General features: G+C 33.6%; 1 protein-coding gene across 1 annotated transcript in view; it reads left to right on the forward strand.

Moving 5' to 3' along the window:
• Window positions 1-9,332: 9,332 nt before the first annotated feature.
• LOC133297050 (transcription initiation factor TFIID subunit 1) overlaps window positions 9,333-18,968 on the forward strand; it is a 35,451-nt gene continuing 25,815 nt past the window's right edge. The window contains exons 1-6 of the mRNA XM_061496111.1: window positions 9,333-9,918; window positions 10,263-10,369; window positions 11,263-11,325; window positions 11,503-11,548; window positions 13,494-13,745; window positions 16,066-16,184. Coding sequence (XP_061352095.1) covers window positions 9,873-9,918; window positions 10,263-10,369; window positions 11,263-11,325; window positions 11,503-11,548; window positions 13,494-13,745; window positions 16,066-16,184 — 633 coding nt within the window. The 5' untranslated portion in view covers window positions 9,333-9,872. The remainder of the gene's footprint in view (window positions 9,919-10,262; window positions 10,370-11,262; window positions 11,326-11,502; window positions 11,549-13,493; window positions 13,746-16,065; window positions 16,185-18,968) is intronic.

Genomic DNA, 18,968 nt, shown 5'->3' on the forward strand with positions numbered 1-18,968 from the left:
TCATGTAATCAGATCATCCAACGGATATATATATATATATATGTAGAATTTATTTTTTCTAAAGTTACTTTAGGGAACTTTATTTAATGTTCATCAAAACAACGTCGTTTTGGGATGAAAATCATAGTGTTTTTACAATTTTAATTTATTTTAGGTGTAAGATTATAGTGTCCCACATTTAATGCTTTCATCTTTTGTATGGTTATGATTTCTCACATTTATATCTTTACTTGTATATATGGCAAGTATTTGATTGTTGCACGCACAGCAGCTGCAAAAATGTAAATCCCATATATATATATATATATATATATATATATATATATATACGGAGGATATTCTCACTACCAAAATTTTTTACTACCAACTTACTACATATTTAATCACCATTAGATTAAAATTTTCTCTCTCTTCAAAAACTTTTTAACATTCTCTCTTTGATCCAATGGTGATGTGATGTGTAGTAAGTTAGTAGTAAGAATTTTTGGTAGTTAGAATATCCTCACTCTATATATATATATATATATAGGGTTCGTCTTTTTATACCGTCAATGTAGATAAATTATCTACATTGAGCCCAAAATGACGTCGTTTTGAGACGAAAATCAAAATATTTTTATAATTATAATTTATTTCAGAGTTATAATAGTATTTTTCATTATAATCTTTTTATTTTTCAACCCAAAATCATGTTATTTTGAAAGTGTACATTCGAAATAAATATAAATAACTTATGTACGTTCAGTGTAATAATAATGCTAGGATATATATATATATATTATTATTATTTTAAGAAGAAACTGAGTGAAGAATCCGAATTTTGAAGCATGTGGGATACGGACAAAAGGTGTTCACAAAATGGCCATCTTTGGAATGGAATCATTAGTTGCCCCAATGTGGCCTTTATTTGTAGCAGTATTGTACACATTAACTTTTCAATGGAAACCAAATGCAAAAGCAGAAAGAGATGATTGTATTAAAAAACAAAAAACAAAATGAGATGAACATAACCAAAAGGCAAAAAGCAGAAAGAGAAAAACGAGCGGGTAGAGGACAATCCCACAGCCATAGACACTGCCAACACTGCTACACTCACCTTGAGTGGTTAACTGATTAACTCATAGGCCAACACTGCCAACACATTAACTGGTTAACTGCTAAACTGCTACACTCCAATTCGCTTCGCCAGCTTTGCTTTTGCAAAAATATTTACATCAATTAAGTATACTTATGTCAGATGTATTATATTAATTACATTATTATTTAGTAAATAAATCATCAATTTAATTAATAATATGATTTGTGGAAAATATCTAGTCCCAGGCCCACCAATTAAATTTTGACAGCGTCGATATCTTCTCGAAACTGGCAAACGGAGAAAGCGTGAATTCTAATGCACTTTTGCGATGAGGTCCATCATCTGGTACAAACAAAACAGGCTGTTAAACTAGCTCGTGAACTGGGATATCAAAGTGATACAATTGGAGCTTGACTCAAATTTAAAGTTCTGGTTCCTCTGGTGTTGATTGGTGAACAAGGGTTCGGAATTCATCAACAAAAGTATCTCATCTACAAATTAATTACAATTTGGATTAACTTACTTAAAAAGATTAGATCAAATTTTTATTATATATTATTTTAAGCGATTAATATTCTCATTTTATAAAATATATTTTTTATCATTTATACATACATAAAAATGTGTGAGGTAAAATATGGATCCCACGTACTTTTCTATATGTGTAGGAAATAAAATCATCATTTACAATATGAAAAATATTATTCCTTATTTTAAATATGGAATAAGTTGATTCAAATATATACTATTTTATTGTTTATGTGAGAAGAAACAACTTAAATTAAACTAACATTCCAATTTAATTAGAGTGACTTGAAAGAAGCCTTTGCAGGTCATGAACACGAAAAAAAAGGGGAAAACAAAACTTTTTATATAGAAGAGACAATCTTTACCCACCCTCACACATATTCAACACAAGACACATGCAATAAACATGTTAGGTTTTAAAGACAATATCTTTGTTCGGATAAAAAAACTTCTTATCAAAAGCGTTCTTAATCATCACTTGAGACTTGAAACCACAAGTCCTTCAATGAAAGTTTACACCACCTTGTTGTCTTGTAAGAGAAGGATAAATTTTCAACATCCAAAATCCTTCAAAAGAAGTTGCTAAAAAAAAAAACAACACATGAGAGTGGTGGCTATGGTGAGTTTAAGAGAGAGACCGCTACAACTTGTGTGTATTTTCGGTTAGAGTTTTTTGATAGATAAAAATAAGAAAAATGTCGCATATAAATAAGGGGAAAAATAATAAATGTGACGGGTAATCAACCCCTTAATTATGTCAAATTAATGCCCCAACACTTCTTAATAATTTCCTTATTTTTTATCCGGTCTATCCAATTGATTGGTTTTCTTAATTTTAGCCATTAAATTTAATTAATTGATTTCCTTAATTTAGGCCAATCAAAATAAGAATTCAAATTATATTTTATTAATTTAACATTTAGATTAAGGGAAAAATATTTATACAATTACTGCAGATAAGTTATCTACATTTTTTCCAAAACGACGTCGTTTTGGTATGGAACTCTTAAAAAATTATAAATATAAAGACTTTTATAACCCTGAAATAAATTAAAATTACAAAAATACCATGATTTTCATCCTAAAACGACGTCGAATTGGGCTTACTGCAGATAACTTAACTGTAGTAAATGCAGAAAAAACGAACCCTTTGATTAATTAGGTTGGGTCATAAATCAAGTCTCACTTGGCCCGTGTTGACCCAACATGTGTGATTCACCAACTCATACCCATTAACTCTTATTAGGCCCAAACCATATATGCTATAATTCAAGACAATTCAATGTGTTTGTGTGTGACCAATGAGGCTAAACATAACCACTAACATAAATAGGCATGGATCCACTAGCCTTAATTCATTTAATGACAACACAGAGCATTAGTGTTGCGACTCGACAAGTGCACCGGTCGTAAAGTAATAAAGTGTACCAGAGTACGAGATCGTTCCCACAAAGGTCAGAATTTCAAGCACTAGTTCGCTAATCGCGTCTTAGTTAGACAATCAAAAATTTAGATGAATAGAGTTGTGATTCAAAGAACTTAAAATTAAAAACAATTAAAATCATGCAATTAAGGAAATTCAGAATTAAAAGAATGAATGAAGATGATGTTTGATTAAGAATTTAAAACAAGCGTAGTTAATGTTTCGACTTCCCCCAATATCCTCAATATGTTATAAGTTAAATAGCCAATAATCTGTTTCTTAATATATTGCCAATCAATTCTATCTGAGTTAATTACGACTCAATTCCTTGTTACCATAAATCTATGTAATATTGAAAGAACTCTAGTTCCCCGATTATTCTCCAAGAAAACATGCATTAAGATCAAGAATTACAAGATTGCATAATTATCCTATGCCTATTCCTAGGTCACAAGGATTATGACAAATTATCAAGTCATAGTTCATGCACCAACATCCCTATTGTCATACAATTCCCCAAAATCATTCTATAAGGAACAAACTCATAGAAAACATTAAAGACAGATAATTTATTCAATTATAAAAAGAACAGGATTCAGAGACAATTTAATTCATAAACATAACGATTTAATTGGGTTCCATCTACCCTTAAGTACATAAAAGACTACTCTAGCATATTGAATTGAAAATAAATAATGAAGAAAAGAGAACCCCAAGCCTCCATTTGTGTAATGTTGACTTGGTTCCTCAGTGTTCCAGCGCTCCGCAGCAGGATTCCTCCTTGGAATATGAATGGGGATGAATGAATTTCTGAATTGGTGTCTTGGTTCTGACCCCAAGCTCTTTATTTATAGCCATTGGAGGTTGTATCCTTTATTGCATCTCTTGCCGTATCCATATTAGATTTGTAATTGATTCTCCAATTGTTTCCTTTTTGCAATTAATATCTTGTAGATTGGTTGAGAGATTTGAGCTTTGAATCTTGTTATAATCTTCTTTCAATCTTCTCAGGAATCAGCTTTGATATGTTCCCGTTTTAGTTCCATATCATAATTGGACAAATCTTCTTAAATCTCAGCAAATCTTGGTGAATCTTTGTTGTCTGGGACGTGTTTGGGCGCTCAAGCGTGCTGTTGTGCGCTTGAGCGTGCCAAATTGCTGAAATTGCTGTTGTTGTCTGCCTTGGAGCGCTCAAGCGTGCTACTGGACGCTCGAGCGTGCTCCTCGAATCTGAATTTGTGTATTCTTGTGCGCTTGAGCGTGCATGTGTGCGCTTGAGCGTGCATGTGTGCGCTTGAGCGTCCTGATGTGCCCAGTTTGGCTATTTTTTCTGCTTCCAAACGCTCGAGCGTCCTCTTGTGCATTTGAGCGTGCTTTCCTGGACCTTGAATTGTAATATTTTGGTTTCCTGTGATCCATATTGAACCGCTACTTCTTCGTCATGATTTCTTTAGCACTTTTAGCACCATAGCACCATTTCTTGTGGTTTTACCTTCAAAACGCAAATATTATAAAAACGTCAGCTCAATTTCCTATCTTATGCTTTATATGTCGTAAAACCTTGAATTCCATGCATTCCACTACATAACTATTGTATAATTTAGCCTAAAAACATGGCAAACCAAAGGTTTATCAATTAGCAATGCCTTGTTGCCCCATAGTCAGTTGAGTTCATCGAATAATCAACCTGTTATACCTATTTAGTCACCGTGTGCATTATCCTTTCATCTCGATTCTTCGTCCCATTAACCTTGGGCAAATAAACGTATCAACTCATGTGGTCCAGGGTTAGTTTTTGCCAAAACAGATAATCTTCATTTACAAAATCTAAAGGGTGGGTCATCCCATGACTTATTTTCCATGAATAGATTTACGAGTCCCGTAAATGTCATCCTGATTTTACCGGTCTATGGATAACCTAACCTCTCACTGAGATCGACGAATCCCTTTAGCTTGTCACACAACCTTTAGTCATTAAGGCATGCCCAATGGCATACATACGAGTCTTCATATTTCAGACAAACAAGATATACAACTAAACAAGTAACCCAGAGCATAGGACTATGTGACAACATCAGGTCTAAAGAAAAACATACCCAAATAACAAGAGACATTAGCTATTGATACTATCTGTGAGATTTTCCTGCAGTATCTCTTGGCGGATCAGTTTAAATCGAGCTATTCTCTAATAGGTCTACCCACGAGTCAGTTAAGACATCTCCATGTCTGCAGCGCACGAGGTCTCTAGCTTGCTTCTCTATGCAAGTAGCTGAGTCGTGCTGGTCTTACCCGAGATCATCAATGACCATTCTCGGCATCTTTAGACTGGGAACATATTTTAGGCAACAAACACATAGTGTCATTTAGTACTCATGATTGTGATCCTTATCACATATCCTCAATGTGACACTCATCCTATTCCAAAGGCTCTATCGAATTACTCATATCCAACATGTATAAACGTATAATATTTGAGATAGGCAATATGAAACTATATAAAGAATGCTTTTATTCATTAATTTATTCATAACAATAAAGAAGTACATGGGTCCATCTAACTCTCAAATTGTCTTTAAGACACCTATATACTAACACGACTAACATGATTTAAAATCAAGTATGCTCTTAGTCAATATTGTTAGTCTTCTAATAACCAGGTCAATTCTAATCATACTAGCAATGTGGTTTTTTGGATTTATTTTAGGAATTTAAACTTCTTTTGTAACAGGAGAAGTTTTTTTCTCTCGTGCTGTCTCAGTTTGATTTTCATGCCTTTAAAAAAAAAAAAAGTAAATGGTGTACCCAACATAAAATGGGTCAGTAGGAGATGAAAAACTTATCTGAGAAGTTTAAATCCCTTTATTTCATTTTTACATATAACTACCATTATTCATGAAAGAAACCAACCTTTCATCCCATACCATTTATATCATTTGGGACGGGAATACTCAAACAACAACATATAACTTATAATAAGATTTTGTTTTGTCATTTTACTATTTAATATCAATCTACGGTCCGATCAATTTTATATTGTATATAAGGATGAAAATTTAAGTTGATATAACATAATACGATACAAATAACTCTTTAATCTTAAGGTGTTTCCTTATTATGTGAATTGACACGACAAAGTAAGACCCAAATAGCTTGTATATTGAATATTATTTTCCCCATTGTCGTGTTGTCACAATGCGACATGAACAATCTATAAGAAAAATAATGCGAGTCAGTTTTGTATTTGCAAATCGACACACAACACGACATGAACTTGAATATTGGTCAACCCGAACACAAAATTACCGTGTTATGTAAAAGTCGTGACAACTAATTATATATTATTTGATGTGAATAAGTATCAAATAAAATAATTGTAAAATTATTACGGATAATATAAACTTATATTGCATAAGAATAGTAAATCTTACACCAAAATCTTAATCGTTGAATTTCATATATCTAACAATTTTAATTTATTAGAAATTAATAATTAATTAATAAGTGCAATCAAATAGCATGTGAATATTATATTTCACGTGCAAACGATCCCATTTTGTGCCCCAATCCGACATCATATAGCCCCAAAATTTGACTAAGGTTAACACGAATCAGGAATAAAATGGACGAGCACAAATCACAGACATATAATATTAAATGTGATTACCGTAAGCAAGTGATAACATGTCGTTATATTAATACAAATACCATATGATATTGCTACATTGGCATCATTAGTAATAAAACTTAAAATATGACAGTAGCCTCTAACTTAAAACAAAGAGTTAATATCAACTAACATATGGGTGGGAAATAAGGGGAAAATTTTGTACTAAATAAGTGAGTGGGAAGTTGGGTATTTATATAAAGAGTTAAGTGCTTTGGATGACTAAGATAGTCATGATGCGTTTTTCATCAAATTCGCAAAACTTTAAATGGAAAAAAAAAACTAATGAATTTTAGGGATCACATAACTCTTTAGGGTGTGTTTGGTACAATATTTTTTTTAGATTCCTCATAAAGTGACATTGATAATCCTATTTACCCATGTTTGATACAAGAATTGTGATTTTTTTTCGTGAATTTGATTTTTTCAAGATTCGAATTTATGTACACTTTTTAAGGCAAAATATCATTAAAGAATACCATCAGGAGTGATATTTTTGGATTCCAGATAGGTGGAAAAATATTTGGCCTTAGTGCTGCTAGTACGGTGATGGCGCTGCTAGCGCGAAACAACATTTTCTTCTCGTGCTACTAGTGCAATGATGACACCACTAGCGTCGAGTCTTCAAGCAATATTTTATTTCCTCGCCAATAACACGATGATGTCTCATTTAGCGCCAACAGTGCAGTTTGTAAAATTACTCTACATTTCTAGTAATATTTGACAATTAACCAAACATAAAAATCAGGAAACTTGAGTAAACATTTCTGATAATATTTTGGCCTACCAAATAGCTTTATTTTACCATCATATTTCTGATAATCGTGATTCCAAGGGCAATTTTTTTTCCCTCTATCAAATACGCCCTTAAAAAAATAAGAAAAATTATAAAAACAGTCTCATGAAAGGGAAAGGCAGAGCGCGAAAATGAATGCCACCAGCGAAAAATATTTTCAACCTAATACAAAATAGACAAAAATAACAGCCCTGGTTTGTATTTGTAAAGCTTGTCTTAATTTTGAAGTTTCAAATGAGAAACCGAAATACTACATCTCCAAACAACCTTTCATCCATTACGCGCATGATGGAACCATCTATGTTCAATTTTTTTTTGGGTAGACATCTATGTTCAATTCAATTGCAATTGAAGTCTCGTAACTGCGTTAATATATTTTTTAGTACATATAATATGGTAGGGGAAGGATCAGTTTACAAATACACAATATTCTCCCGAAAAAATACAGTGTAACTTAATGTTCTTCCGGTAAAACATAATATAGTTTATAAGAATTTATAAATAAATTTTTTTATAAATATAATCTTTCTCAACATGATACGCCACAAACTACAATCTAAGTGAAATATTGTCTTTTTAGTAATTGTAAAATAATGGGGTTCAATGAAAATCTCTTTGAGGATTGTTATTCTCTTTTTTCTTTTTCTCCCTGTTCCCGATAAAAACATTAACTGAATAAAAGCATGTGTTTTATATATTTTTCAAATTGTAAGTGCAAGTATTGAATGAAAGAGGAAAATAAGTAACTTAATTAAGGATTGAACTTCCGATATCTATACTAACTAGAAGTTGGTTTTGTTCATAATTTAAAGGGAGATGATTTTCTTCTGTCATTGAAGAAAAATCATCTCCTGTCACCTCACAATAGTTTTTTTTTTTCTTTAACTTTTTTTTTGTTTTCAAAAAAATGGTGGGATCCACCATAATATTGTTTCTATGGCATAAGACAAAAAACTGCCTGTAACATAAGAAAAGATTTAGCCTAATTTAAAATGGAGTTTTAATACTCAATTACTTTTTTTCTTGAAAATATAGTAACCTTAATTTTAAAATTAAGCATTATATCTTTTGAATGGACACCAATACTAGTTTTTATGCTGAATTTATAATTAGAGAACAAGGATAAAGTCCAAATGATGTAGTCATTTTCAACAAAAAGAAAAAGAAAAAGAAAAACAAACCTTTCATCAATTAGATCATAACATGGGATATAAAGATAAAATTATGTCACCACATTAGTTTTATAGTAAGGCAGAAGTTATATGTACCATTAATACATAGATAGGAATCTGTCTGTCCATTTTGCTCAAAGCTGCTTTATGTGCACTTTACTTGTGTTACTATTTCATTATTATCTTTCCATTTAAGCTTAAACATTGAAAATAAGAAATATATAATTATATCTAATTATTTAATATAAATAATATGATATGAATATATTAATAAATATCAAGCAATATAGGTTTTTAAAAAGAAGGGAGATGATTTTCTCCTGTTATTGGAGAGAATTCATCTCCTGTTATCTCACATTAGTTTTTTATTTAAGGTTTTTTGTTTTTGTTTTTAATTAAAATGGTGGGACCCAATATAAGATTGTGTGAGTGACATAAGAGAAGAAAATTCCAGCAACATAAGAAAAGATTTCTCCTAAAAAAGAATTGTATTTTGGAAATTATTTTACCAATTTTTTTTTTTTTTAATAAAAAAGTAGTTATTCCTTCAGCTACAAATACAGAGGGAGATTTTATAACACTGTTTGGCCCACCCACGGAGTTGAATAAAATCACCCATAGCACTCTCCAAACGAACGATCTCACTTTCAAATAACTAGCGGCAACTCAATTCCCCAATCTCAGATCAACGAAAACCGCTGATTCGCCGAAAACCCTCCGTTTCACGACGTTCCCTTCGATCACGGAGACGAGGAAGCACTGCACAGCTCCGTTCTAGTTTTCTCTGAATTGAATCTCGTCGGGAAAATAGCCTGAAAAGTGAACGTAATCGGAGGGTTTTGATTTCCGGCAGGGAGCATTGCGCTGTTTACTTTCCTAGCTCGAATTGGTTGAGGAATGACGGATTAAGAAACTTGGAGGTAAATTCGCAAGGGTTCGTCGCCGGCGGGGAGGGGAGGAAACCTAATTTGTGAACTTCGTCTTTTTTTCTTCCTTGAGCGAAGAGGAAAATCGCAGAGTGAAGCGGCGTTAGTGAAGTTTAATTTTGGGGGGTTTTCACGCTTTGAACGTGTGGAACAGCCACCGGCACAGAAGGCGTAAGAAGAAGATAGTAATCGCAATTGATTTCTGCTAGAATCGTGCGCTGTAGCTGTGCTTTGATGAGTTATAAATTCCCGTCTTAAATTGTGATATAGGTTTGTCCACACAACATGGGGTACGATTCGGATAGCCCCTCGCAAGACGGGAGGGATGAAGGTGAGTTTGTTCAATGAAAATTGTAGAATAGCAGCATTAGAAGTAACAGGAACAAGGAGAAAAAAAGAAAGCTACAATAGGTTATCAGGTTGCATAATTGGATGTATAGTCTAGTTGCTATAGTTGTTGTAGGCCCGATACTTATTCCGTTCTCTTGTTCTATCTGTTTATCAAATTTAGTCTTGAGAGTAGGATTGAATGGATGGCATCTATGTTTATGGCTATGTGCTGTAATCTGTAAACTAAAGTTTACATGTGAGTTTTAAGTGGTGTTATTGCATGTAGTTTAGTTTCTTGTTTGGCATAGTTTATTAACTCAATGTTTGATAAATTCGAATTGATAGATGATGAAGAAGAATATGAGGAGTCTGGCAAGGGTAATCGTTTTCTTGGGTTCATGTTTGGAAATGTTGATAATTCTGGTGATCTCGATGTTGATTATCTTGACGAGGTAATTTTATGCAGCCTTTGATGTTGGTTCATGTGTACTTGGTGGTCAAAATGTTTGGAGAATCAAAGATTGAGTGGATGCATGCATATATGTTACGTTTAGATTGCTCATGTATTTTTTAATTGTCTGTTATTTTCAATGATGCGCTATGTACATCCTAAGTAGTTATACAGTTCAAAGTTCCTGAAATTTCTAAGCTAATGTAGCTATTTACGATTGTTAAGTGGAGGGCTTTTAAGTTTCTAAAATTTTATACTAGAGAATTTAAAATCACTTTTACTGTGTTTGAGAATGAGATATTTTTTTTTTGTGGGGATATGTTCATCCTAGAGATTTGCATTGTAACTTCTCAAAAAACAAAAAAAGAGGCTATTTGGAAGCCTGTGTGCAGGATGGTTCTCTAAACTAAAAGTATTATATACAATTCAACTTTGGAGGATTTAATTTAGTGTGCAAATATTCATTGATCGTTTGCTACAGTGGTTAAGATCAAGTTGTTAGCTTACAAAAGGTCATTTATGGAATGAGTTTAGGCATCAGAATTTACAGCTGGGTTTAGAGTGCGTTGGGAGACTGACCTAAAATTTCTGTGTAATAGGATTCATATTGATGTTTATGCTTCATGTTTTTAACTACTTTTTGTGATGTTGGAATTGGGCATGCCAGATTATCAATGATCCAAAGAAGGATATGTTGGAGATTCTTGGTGGTCTTTCTAGAAGATAATTTTATCTTTTAGGATATGTATTCCTTTTTTTGAAAATTGAATTATTTGATTGTTGAATGAGTATTTGCTTGTTCTAGACCGTTGTTATGCTTCTTCATTTATTTATGTTAATATGTTTTGGTGAAAAACTGTAATGTTGGTCTAAATAAGCATATTTCCTTTTTAGGATGCAAAGGAGCATCTTTCTGCATTGGCTGACAAGCTGGGTCCATCACTGACAGATATAGATGTAAGCCAATCTGAATATTGTTATCTGGCTGTATTGTTTGAGTTTAGAATTCAAAATGCTAATCTGTTGATGTGGTCAACCAGTGTCTAATTGACAGTTTTTCCTTCTATATTTCATTGCTTCCACATCTTCTTCCATTCTGATGATGATAATAATGAAGTCTTGTTTTGTTTGCAGTTGTCAGGAAAATCACCACAAACACCACCTGACGTTGTTGAACAAGGTGAAGTTGCCTGCCAGGAAAAACTATATCATGCAGTTTTTGATATTCTGTTGGTATCATTTTTTTCCCTCATCAACTGAGAGCAATTCGCCCGTGTTTTATTTCTACTGGAATTCTTTCCCACATGAAGTATATTTGGTGGAAAATATGAATATATAATAAGTAGCTATTTTTCTTTTCATGTTGAAGAAGAAAATTTCTTATATCTAAGATATTCTACCATGGTATTGGAGGATAAGAGTTGTCAATCCATGGTGGAACTCTCGTTTCAGGAAAAATATCTTTTAAAAAGATTCTTTTTGTAAAATTAAAACATTGGTAGTCATGCCTGATGCAAGGATTAGTAGTGCCACAAGTCAATAGAAGTAGACTCAGAAAACAAGCTGATATGAAGTTTTAGTGATGGCTTATAACTGGTATTAACAATATGCATGGATAATAGCCATCATCCGTTAGCGGCCATCTAATGTCACATGGCTATTCATGGACTCCTAAAATTTGGGGTGAGTGATAGGTGTTTCTGTTGTCTGTTTGCACCAAAATGAATTTTTTTTTCTGAAGTCGTTATTTGATAGGTGGAGTGCATTTTAGTTGAAAAGAATTGTCTTATAAAAGACTTCATTGGAACCTTTATGGGATTCTTCAATCAATAGGAGGTTAAGGTTTGGTGCAGTTGTGCTCTTTTGTACTGGGTATTGGTGCATTTTAGAACAAAATACAAGAAAAATTGCAGTGAGTGGCTTCTGCTAGTGAAAATTTAATGGGTTGGGATACTTTATATGGCTTTTATGTGAGTCTGGATTTGGATCCTTTCATGTAAGGCCCTAGGTCATCTTGTGCTGGGTCCCCAAAATTCATGCACCGCCCCACAATATTTTTCTGCATAGGGGGTTTATGCCAATGTTCCTTTCTCTCTTGTCTAATGACTTAGTCAATTGAGGGCCTCACATTATTAGCATAACTTCTTTACTGTTCTTTATTGTATTGTCTCTTACTTTGTTGTAGTCCAGAGTGAATCAGATAATTTTCCCTTATTCAGTTAGTCAGTTAGCAATTAGTTAGACTGATTAGTTGGACTGATGACTCATTGCTGAGTCATCCTCAAATAGAGCTCGTGACTTTATCTCCTGTAATCTTTTCTTCAGAAATACTATGGGTTCAGCTCAGTTTTCTCTATGCTCTCATTTTCTTGGATTTTCTCTCACTTTCTCACTGTTTCTCATGGAATTCTAATTCGCATGAGGGTGAGGATTTTGATTTGGCTCTCGTAATTTGTTCAATGGGGCTTCTTTGAGAGATTTACAGAGGGATTTAGAAGGCTTTTTAAGCTGAATTTTATTTATTGTTTTTTATTGCTGGGAGGTTTCTTGAACCTTCTGCTCTGCACATTTCTTCTTTCTTGTGGAAATTTCATTTGATAAAGCTTGTGGACATCAAAGGCATTTGTTTGCTAGAATTTGTAAAGTTATTTGAATTTGATGAAGAGCTTGGTTAAAAGGAGCACCACAATAAGACATCTGTTTCCCCCCCTCTTCTGTGTTAATGAGCCACTTTATATGCTCCTATTTGGATTTCATCTTATGTACTCAATGTGTCATTTGCAGAGTGTGACAACTAGACAATATGCTGTTTTTCTAGTAACTTGTATTTGTCTTTTTTAAATAGTGAACAAATGAATCTTAGTATGAAACTCAAAATTAACTTGATAATATGTCTTTTTTTTTTTGGTAAATAAAAAAAATAAAATGAATCTTAGTATGAAACTCAAACTTAAGTTGCTTTATCGTGAATCTTTTTCTACGAAACAACGAAAACTCTTTCAAAACCACTTACATGTACTCATGCAGTCATGCTACTTTAAGACATCTTGCTTCATGTCTGGTGGTATTTGGTTTCCTACGAAGTTTTCTGTGTTAGTTACTAACTGGGATGCTTTTAATCTTAGATTGTGGTGAAAAAGCTGAAGATGCAGTTGATTATGAAGATATTGATGAAGAGTATGATGGTCCAGAGACTGAAGCTGCCAATGAAGAGGACTATTTATTGCCAAAAAAAGAATTTTTCTCTGCTGAAGCCTCTCTTGAAGCTTTGGAGTCCAGACCTTCTGTCTTTGATGATGAAAATTATGATGAAGAATCTGAACAGGAACAAGACTTAGTGAATAACGATTCTAAAATTGATAACATCTCTTTAGCTGGTAATATTTTTTCCTTGAGTTACACCATTTTGTTATTTCTGTTGCACTGTGTGTTTTTAACTTAAGGTGTGGATTTACATGTTTTAGATGTTGGTTCTGGTCATTATAAAAGGGTAAGAATGTTGGTTCAGGTAATCTAGCTCTAGTTTTTTATTTGCAGCCTTGCTCAGATATAGGCTGGAAACATTTCTTGTCCACAGTGCATGATAATGTTTTGGATTTTGCATTTTTATGGGTCTCCTTATTTTCACCTTAAAGATAGTTTTCATTTTCCTTATGTGCATAAGTGCCACTAGGCTCAGGTTCTGTTGTAAACTATTTTCATATATTTTTATTGACCACGGGAAATAACAGTTGTGCTTCGTGAATTTGATTTTCACTGTTCTTGAAATACATATAAAATTTTAAGGGTCCTTTGGTGGACATGATAAGGAGGATAGGATAGGATATGTTATCATATCCTGCCCTTATCCATTGTTTGGTGAACCAATATGATATGATAACCTTATCCTGTTGGCTCATTTTATCATTTCCACAATAGGATAAGTTATCTTAAGGGGGGACTTGGGTTAGGAATGAACAAGATAGGATAGCATATGTCACATCTCTCTCATTCCAAATGTAGCCCTATGTTTTTCCCTTACGAACATTACTGGGCACGTGAGGGTCAACCCTTGCCACTGACCAGCTGCCGCTGCTGGCCATCAGCCACCTTTACCACCCACTACCGCCACCACCATTGCCATCGGCCATCACCATGAGCTACCATCCACCACCATTGTCACCAGTTACAACCAGCCACCACCATTAAACAGCCACCACTTCGGGCTGCCACCACCCCTAACTACCAAGCACCAACTGTCACCGCCACCGCTATCACAATCCATAGCCATCAATTAGCCACCACAATTGCCACCCGTCAGCGTCATTGTCGCCACCACCACTATTTCCACCAACAACTCTCACCTGCCACCATCGCACCAACAATTACCACCATCGCTGTCGTTGCCACTGGCCACTAGCACCCCCAACCTCCAGGCACCAACCATCACTGCCATCAATCGATCACCACAATTGTCATCAATTATTACCGTCGCTATCACCACCATCCATTGCCACCTATCCCTACAACTAATACCACCACAAATTGAATCAGTCAGCACCAGCTGCCGCTGCCACCACCCACCACTGTTATTAGCCACCGCCCATCAATATTGACGATCAATTTAAAATTTAATTTTTAAAAATTTATTTGGTGAGGATATAATTTTAATATTTTAAAAAAATTGAAAGTTATTTATGTATTTTAATATATTTTATTTGAAATTATGACTTTTAATTTTTTTTAATAATTCAAAATAAGAAATAATGTGTAAATAAATAAATGAAAAAATAGTTTAAAAATCAATTTTAAAATATTATATAAAATTCTATTAAAGGGGTATTTCTGTCTATTTATATCATATCATGACACTATATGATTCGCCTCAAACACCGGATATGATAACATTATCTTAGCAGACTGCTTATCTTGTGCACATGGTAGGATCTGAGCTTATCAGGCTCATATCGTATATCCTACTCTTATCCAGCCCTCATATCCTATTCATTCATATCCTATCCTGTCCACCAAACGAGCCCTAAAAGTGCTAGTTATTATTGGTGATATTTGATAATTTGAATCCTGCTATTTCATAGGCTTCGTACGTTTGACTTGATGAATGCTTGATTAGTAGATCGATTATGTGAATTCAATTTTGTATGTGAGGCTCAATTCTTAATTTACCCAAGCTCAAAGTGACTTGTATTTGGCTCATAGGCTTGTGAGCTGTGTTAGATATAAGCTGTTTATATTATTGTACCACATAGTGTAAATAGGGTCCAAGCCCATCTAATTCTTTATTATAAATAGAATCTTGTGTAGTCTGATTAGACACACAAATTTCTCAACTTCAAGTAGCTAATTGACTGAGAACTAGTAAGTTGATTATATTACAAGTTATCATTATAATAAATCTAATTTATTCCAATTTTATTATACAGTTTGATTTAATATTAGATGGAGTCAAACTTGAGTCTGAGTTTCAGCCTTGAATAATCAGCTTGAATTTGAATATAATAGCTTTGTGTTTGAGCTTCTGATTTAATACCTTAATATTTGACTAAGCTCAATTCAACATCTAATCATTATTTGAGCATTGAAGCTTGGAATCTTAGGAAAGAAAACTAAAAATACTTGGTTTTCCTGAATAAATGGTAGGTGAAGTTAATTTCATATTGGAATCTTTCAGTTCACTTATGATAACTTTTTCTCTTTCAGGGGAGCCAGAAGAGAGCTTTCTGGATGCACTTAAAGGGGAGAGCGCTCCCGAGCATGATTCACAAGTTGGCTCACTGCAGACTGAGGAATTGGACTCTGATGAACAAAAACTTGAGGAGGTCAGTTTCATTTTTGCTTTCTTTTTCTATCTCCTAAATGTTTATTTTTGCCTTTCTAGCTTTTTGATATTTATTATCTTGATTGATATTTAACTTGTGTGCTTTTCTGATGATTACATGAATATAAATACTGGTTTGAAGCTGCGACTGGATATGACTCCAAGTTCTATAATGAATATTTTATGTTAGATTACTTGTAAGTTGTAATATTGCAGATGAAAATATAAATGAATGCAACTATTGAGATGTGGAGAGCTTAGTTAATGTTACATGGACTTGCTAAAAGAGGGCTGATTTTTTAATAAACAGGGTAAATAGAAGAACAACTTCTGCTATTAAGAAAGCTGATTGACCCTGTTACAGCTTTCAAATTCCTTTACGGAGGATAATACCCTAGTTAAAAAAAGCAATTCATTAGAAGGACTTTACCTTCTACTTCTAGCCACCTAATATCACTATTAGAATATTTAGAAATATCCTTTAATATCTTTAAGGGCCCGTTTGGATGAGCTTTTAAAAAAATGACTTTTTATGCATTATTTTTTTTAAAATAACTTTTTTTAAAAGGTAAAGTTATTTTATGTTTGGATATATGATGTGAAAATCACTTTTACATAAAAAAGTTGTTTGGATCTTAAAATAAAAAAGTACTAAAATTACATTAAAAGAGAGATAAAATAGGGATAAGGAGAGATAAAATAAGTATGATAGCATGAGGTTAAAATTGTATTTTAAAAATTTACATTATATTTTTCCAAAAAAAATAATTTATATTATCTTTTAATTTCTGCTTTTTTCAAAAGCAACCAACTATTTGCTATAAAAAAAAGCAACATTTTAACTTTTATTTTAAATTTTGCTTTATTAAAAAGTTGTTATCCAAACATCTAAAAATACTCAAAAGGACTTTTATTTAAAAAAAAAACAACTTTTTTAAGAATAAAAGCTCATCCAAACGGACACTAAATAGTTTAGGGTATCTTTGATAATCTCTTAAGAATAGTTTCTGTTAGAGTAGTTGTTAGAATAGTTTAGTATATATAATAGAGTAGTCCCACATCTTGTGGGCTTAGCCCGTTAGATCTTTTAGTCTCTTTAAATAAAGAGCTCTTGTAAATTGTAACACACAATTATTCAATATACCATTATTCTATTATTCAATCTCAAGTTGGTACCAGAGCTGATTGTTTTGGGGACCCTCGCTTCGGCTAAAACCCTAAGCCCACTGCTTAGGTATTCTCTTCTACTTTGCCGTGCGTCTTTTCGACAAGTCTTCCTTTATGCCGTGCGTCCCTCCGGCTTGTTTCTGCAATTGTCAGAGTTACTGTTCACACCGAAGCACTGTTCATCGATGGTACTGTTCACGCATTACTGTTCATCGACGGTACCGTTCATCGTCAGTACAATCAATGTTCGTGTCCGTACAGTCATTGTTCAAGTTGCCGGAAACACTGTTCCGACATCCTTTTTTGGTCGTTCCAAAACAGTATTTGTTCAGTCAATTTCAAACGAAGGATCTTGGTAAGCTTCGTTACTTCTTAGGGATTGAAGTGGCACAATCTAGACAGGGAATTTCTATTTGTCAAAGGAAATATGCCTTGGATATCCTAGAGGAGACTGATATGTTGGGGTGTAAGCCGATTGATACACCCATGGATCCTATTATCAAATTACTACCCGGACAGGAAGAGCCATTATCTGATCCTGGACGTTATCGGAGGTTGATTGGGAAGCTTAATTATCTCACTGTGACTAGGCCGGAGATTTCTTTTGCTGTTAGTGTGGCTAGTCAGTTCCTTGATTCTCCTTGTGATTCTCATTGGGATGCTGTTGTGAGGATCCTTCGGTACATCAAAGGAGCACCAAGGAAAGGCTTATTACATTGATAAGGGAAATACAACAATTTGTGGTTATTCAGATGTCGATTGGGAAGAATTACCCTCGGATAGGCGCTCTACTTCAGGCTATTGTGTCTTCTTTGGAGAAAACCTGATTTGTTGAAAAAGTAAGAAGCAAACTGTTGTTTCCCGCTCTAGTGCAGAAGCCAAGTATTGTGCAATGAGAGTTGCTACCTGCGAGCTAATCTGGTTAAAGTAGTTGATTCGGGAGCTCCATCTTTGTGAACAGAAACAGTCCATGACTCTCATTTGTGACAATCAAGCTGCGCTACATATATCATCTAATCCTGTATTTCGTGAAAGAACCAAACATATAGAGATCGATTGTCATTTCATTCGAGAAAAGATTCAGTAGATTCAGTCAGGAGAAATCAAAATGACATTTGTCAACTCCAATGATCAAATCGCGGATGTCTTTACTAAAGCTCTTAGAGGTCCTCGTGTTGAATACATTTGTGGCAAGCGGGGTGCTTACAATATATATGCACCAACTTGAGGGGGAGTGTTAGAGTAGTTGTCAGAATAATTCAGTGTATATAATAGAATAGTTCCACATCTTGTGGGTTTAGCCCATTAGGTCTTTTAGTCTCTTTAAATAAAGAGCTCTTGTATATTGTAACACAATTATTCAATATACCATTATTCTATTATTCAATCTCAAGTGTTTCCTTATTTTAGGAGCCCTAATTAAATAATATTTAACTAAGTTAAACTAACCAAAACTCCAGTTAGCTTGTCAAACCTATATATCACAATAACTTAGCAAAATGATATTCCAAAACGATTTATAAAGGGGTGGGGGATTGAATTAAAAATCTTTTTTAAATTTACTGAAATTTCGGACCAAGTTCCCCCTATATTTTAGCTACAACGAGAAAAGAGATAT

This window comes from Gastrolobium bilobum, unplaced genomic scaffold (genome assembly GCF_033153095.1).
Source record: "Gastrolobium bilobum isolate Gb01-03AN ecotype WA unplaced genomic scaffold, APGP_CSIRO_Gbil_v1 utg5068, whole genome shotgun sequence".
Lineage (NCBI taxonomy): Eukaryota > Viridiplantae > Streptophyta > Magnoliopsida > Fabales > Fabaceae > Gastrolobium > Gastrolobium bilobum.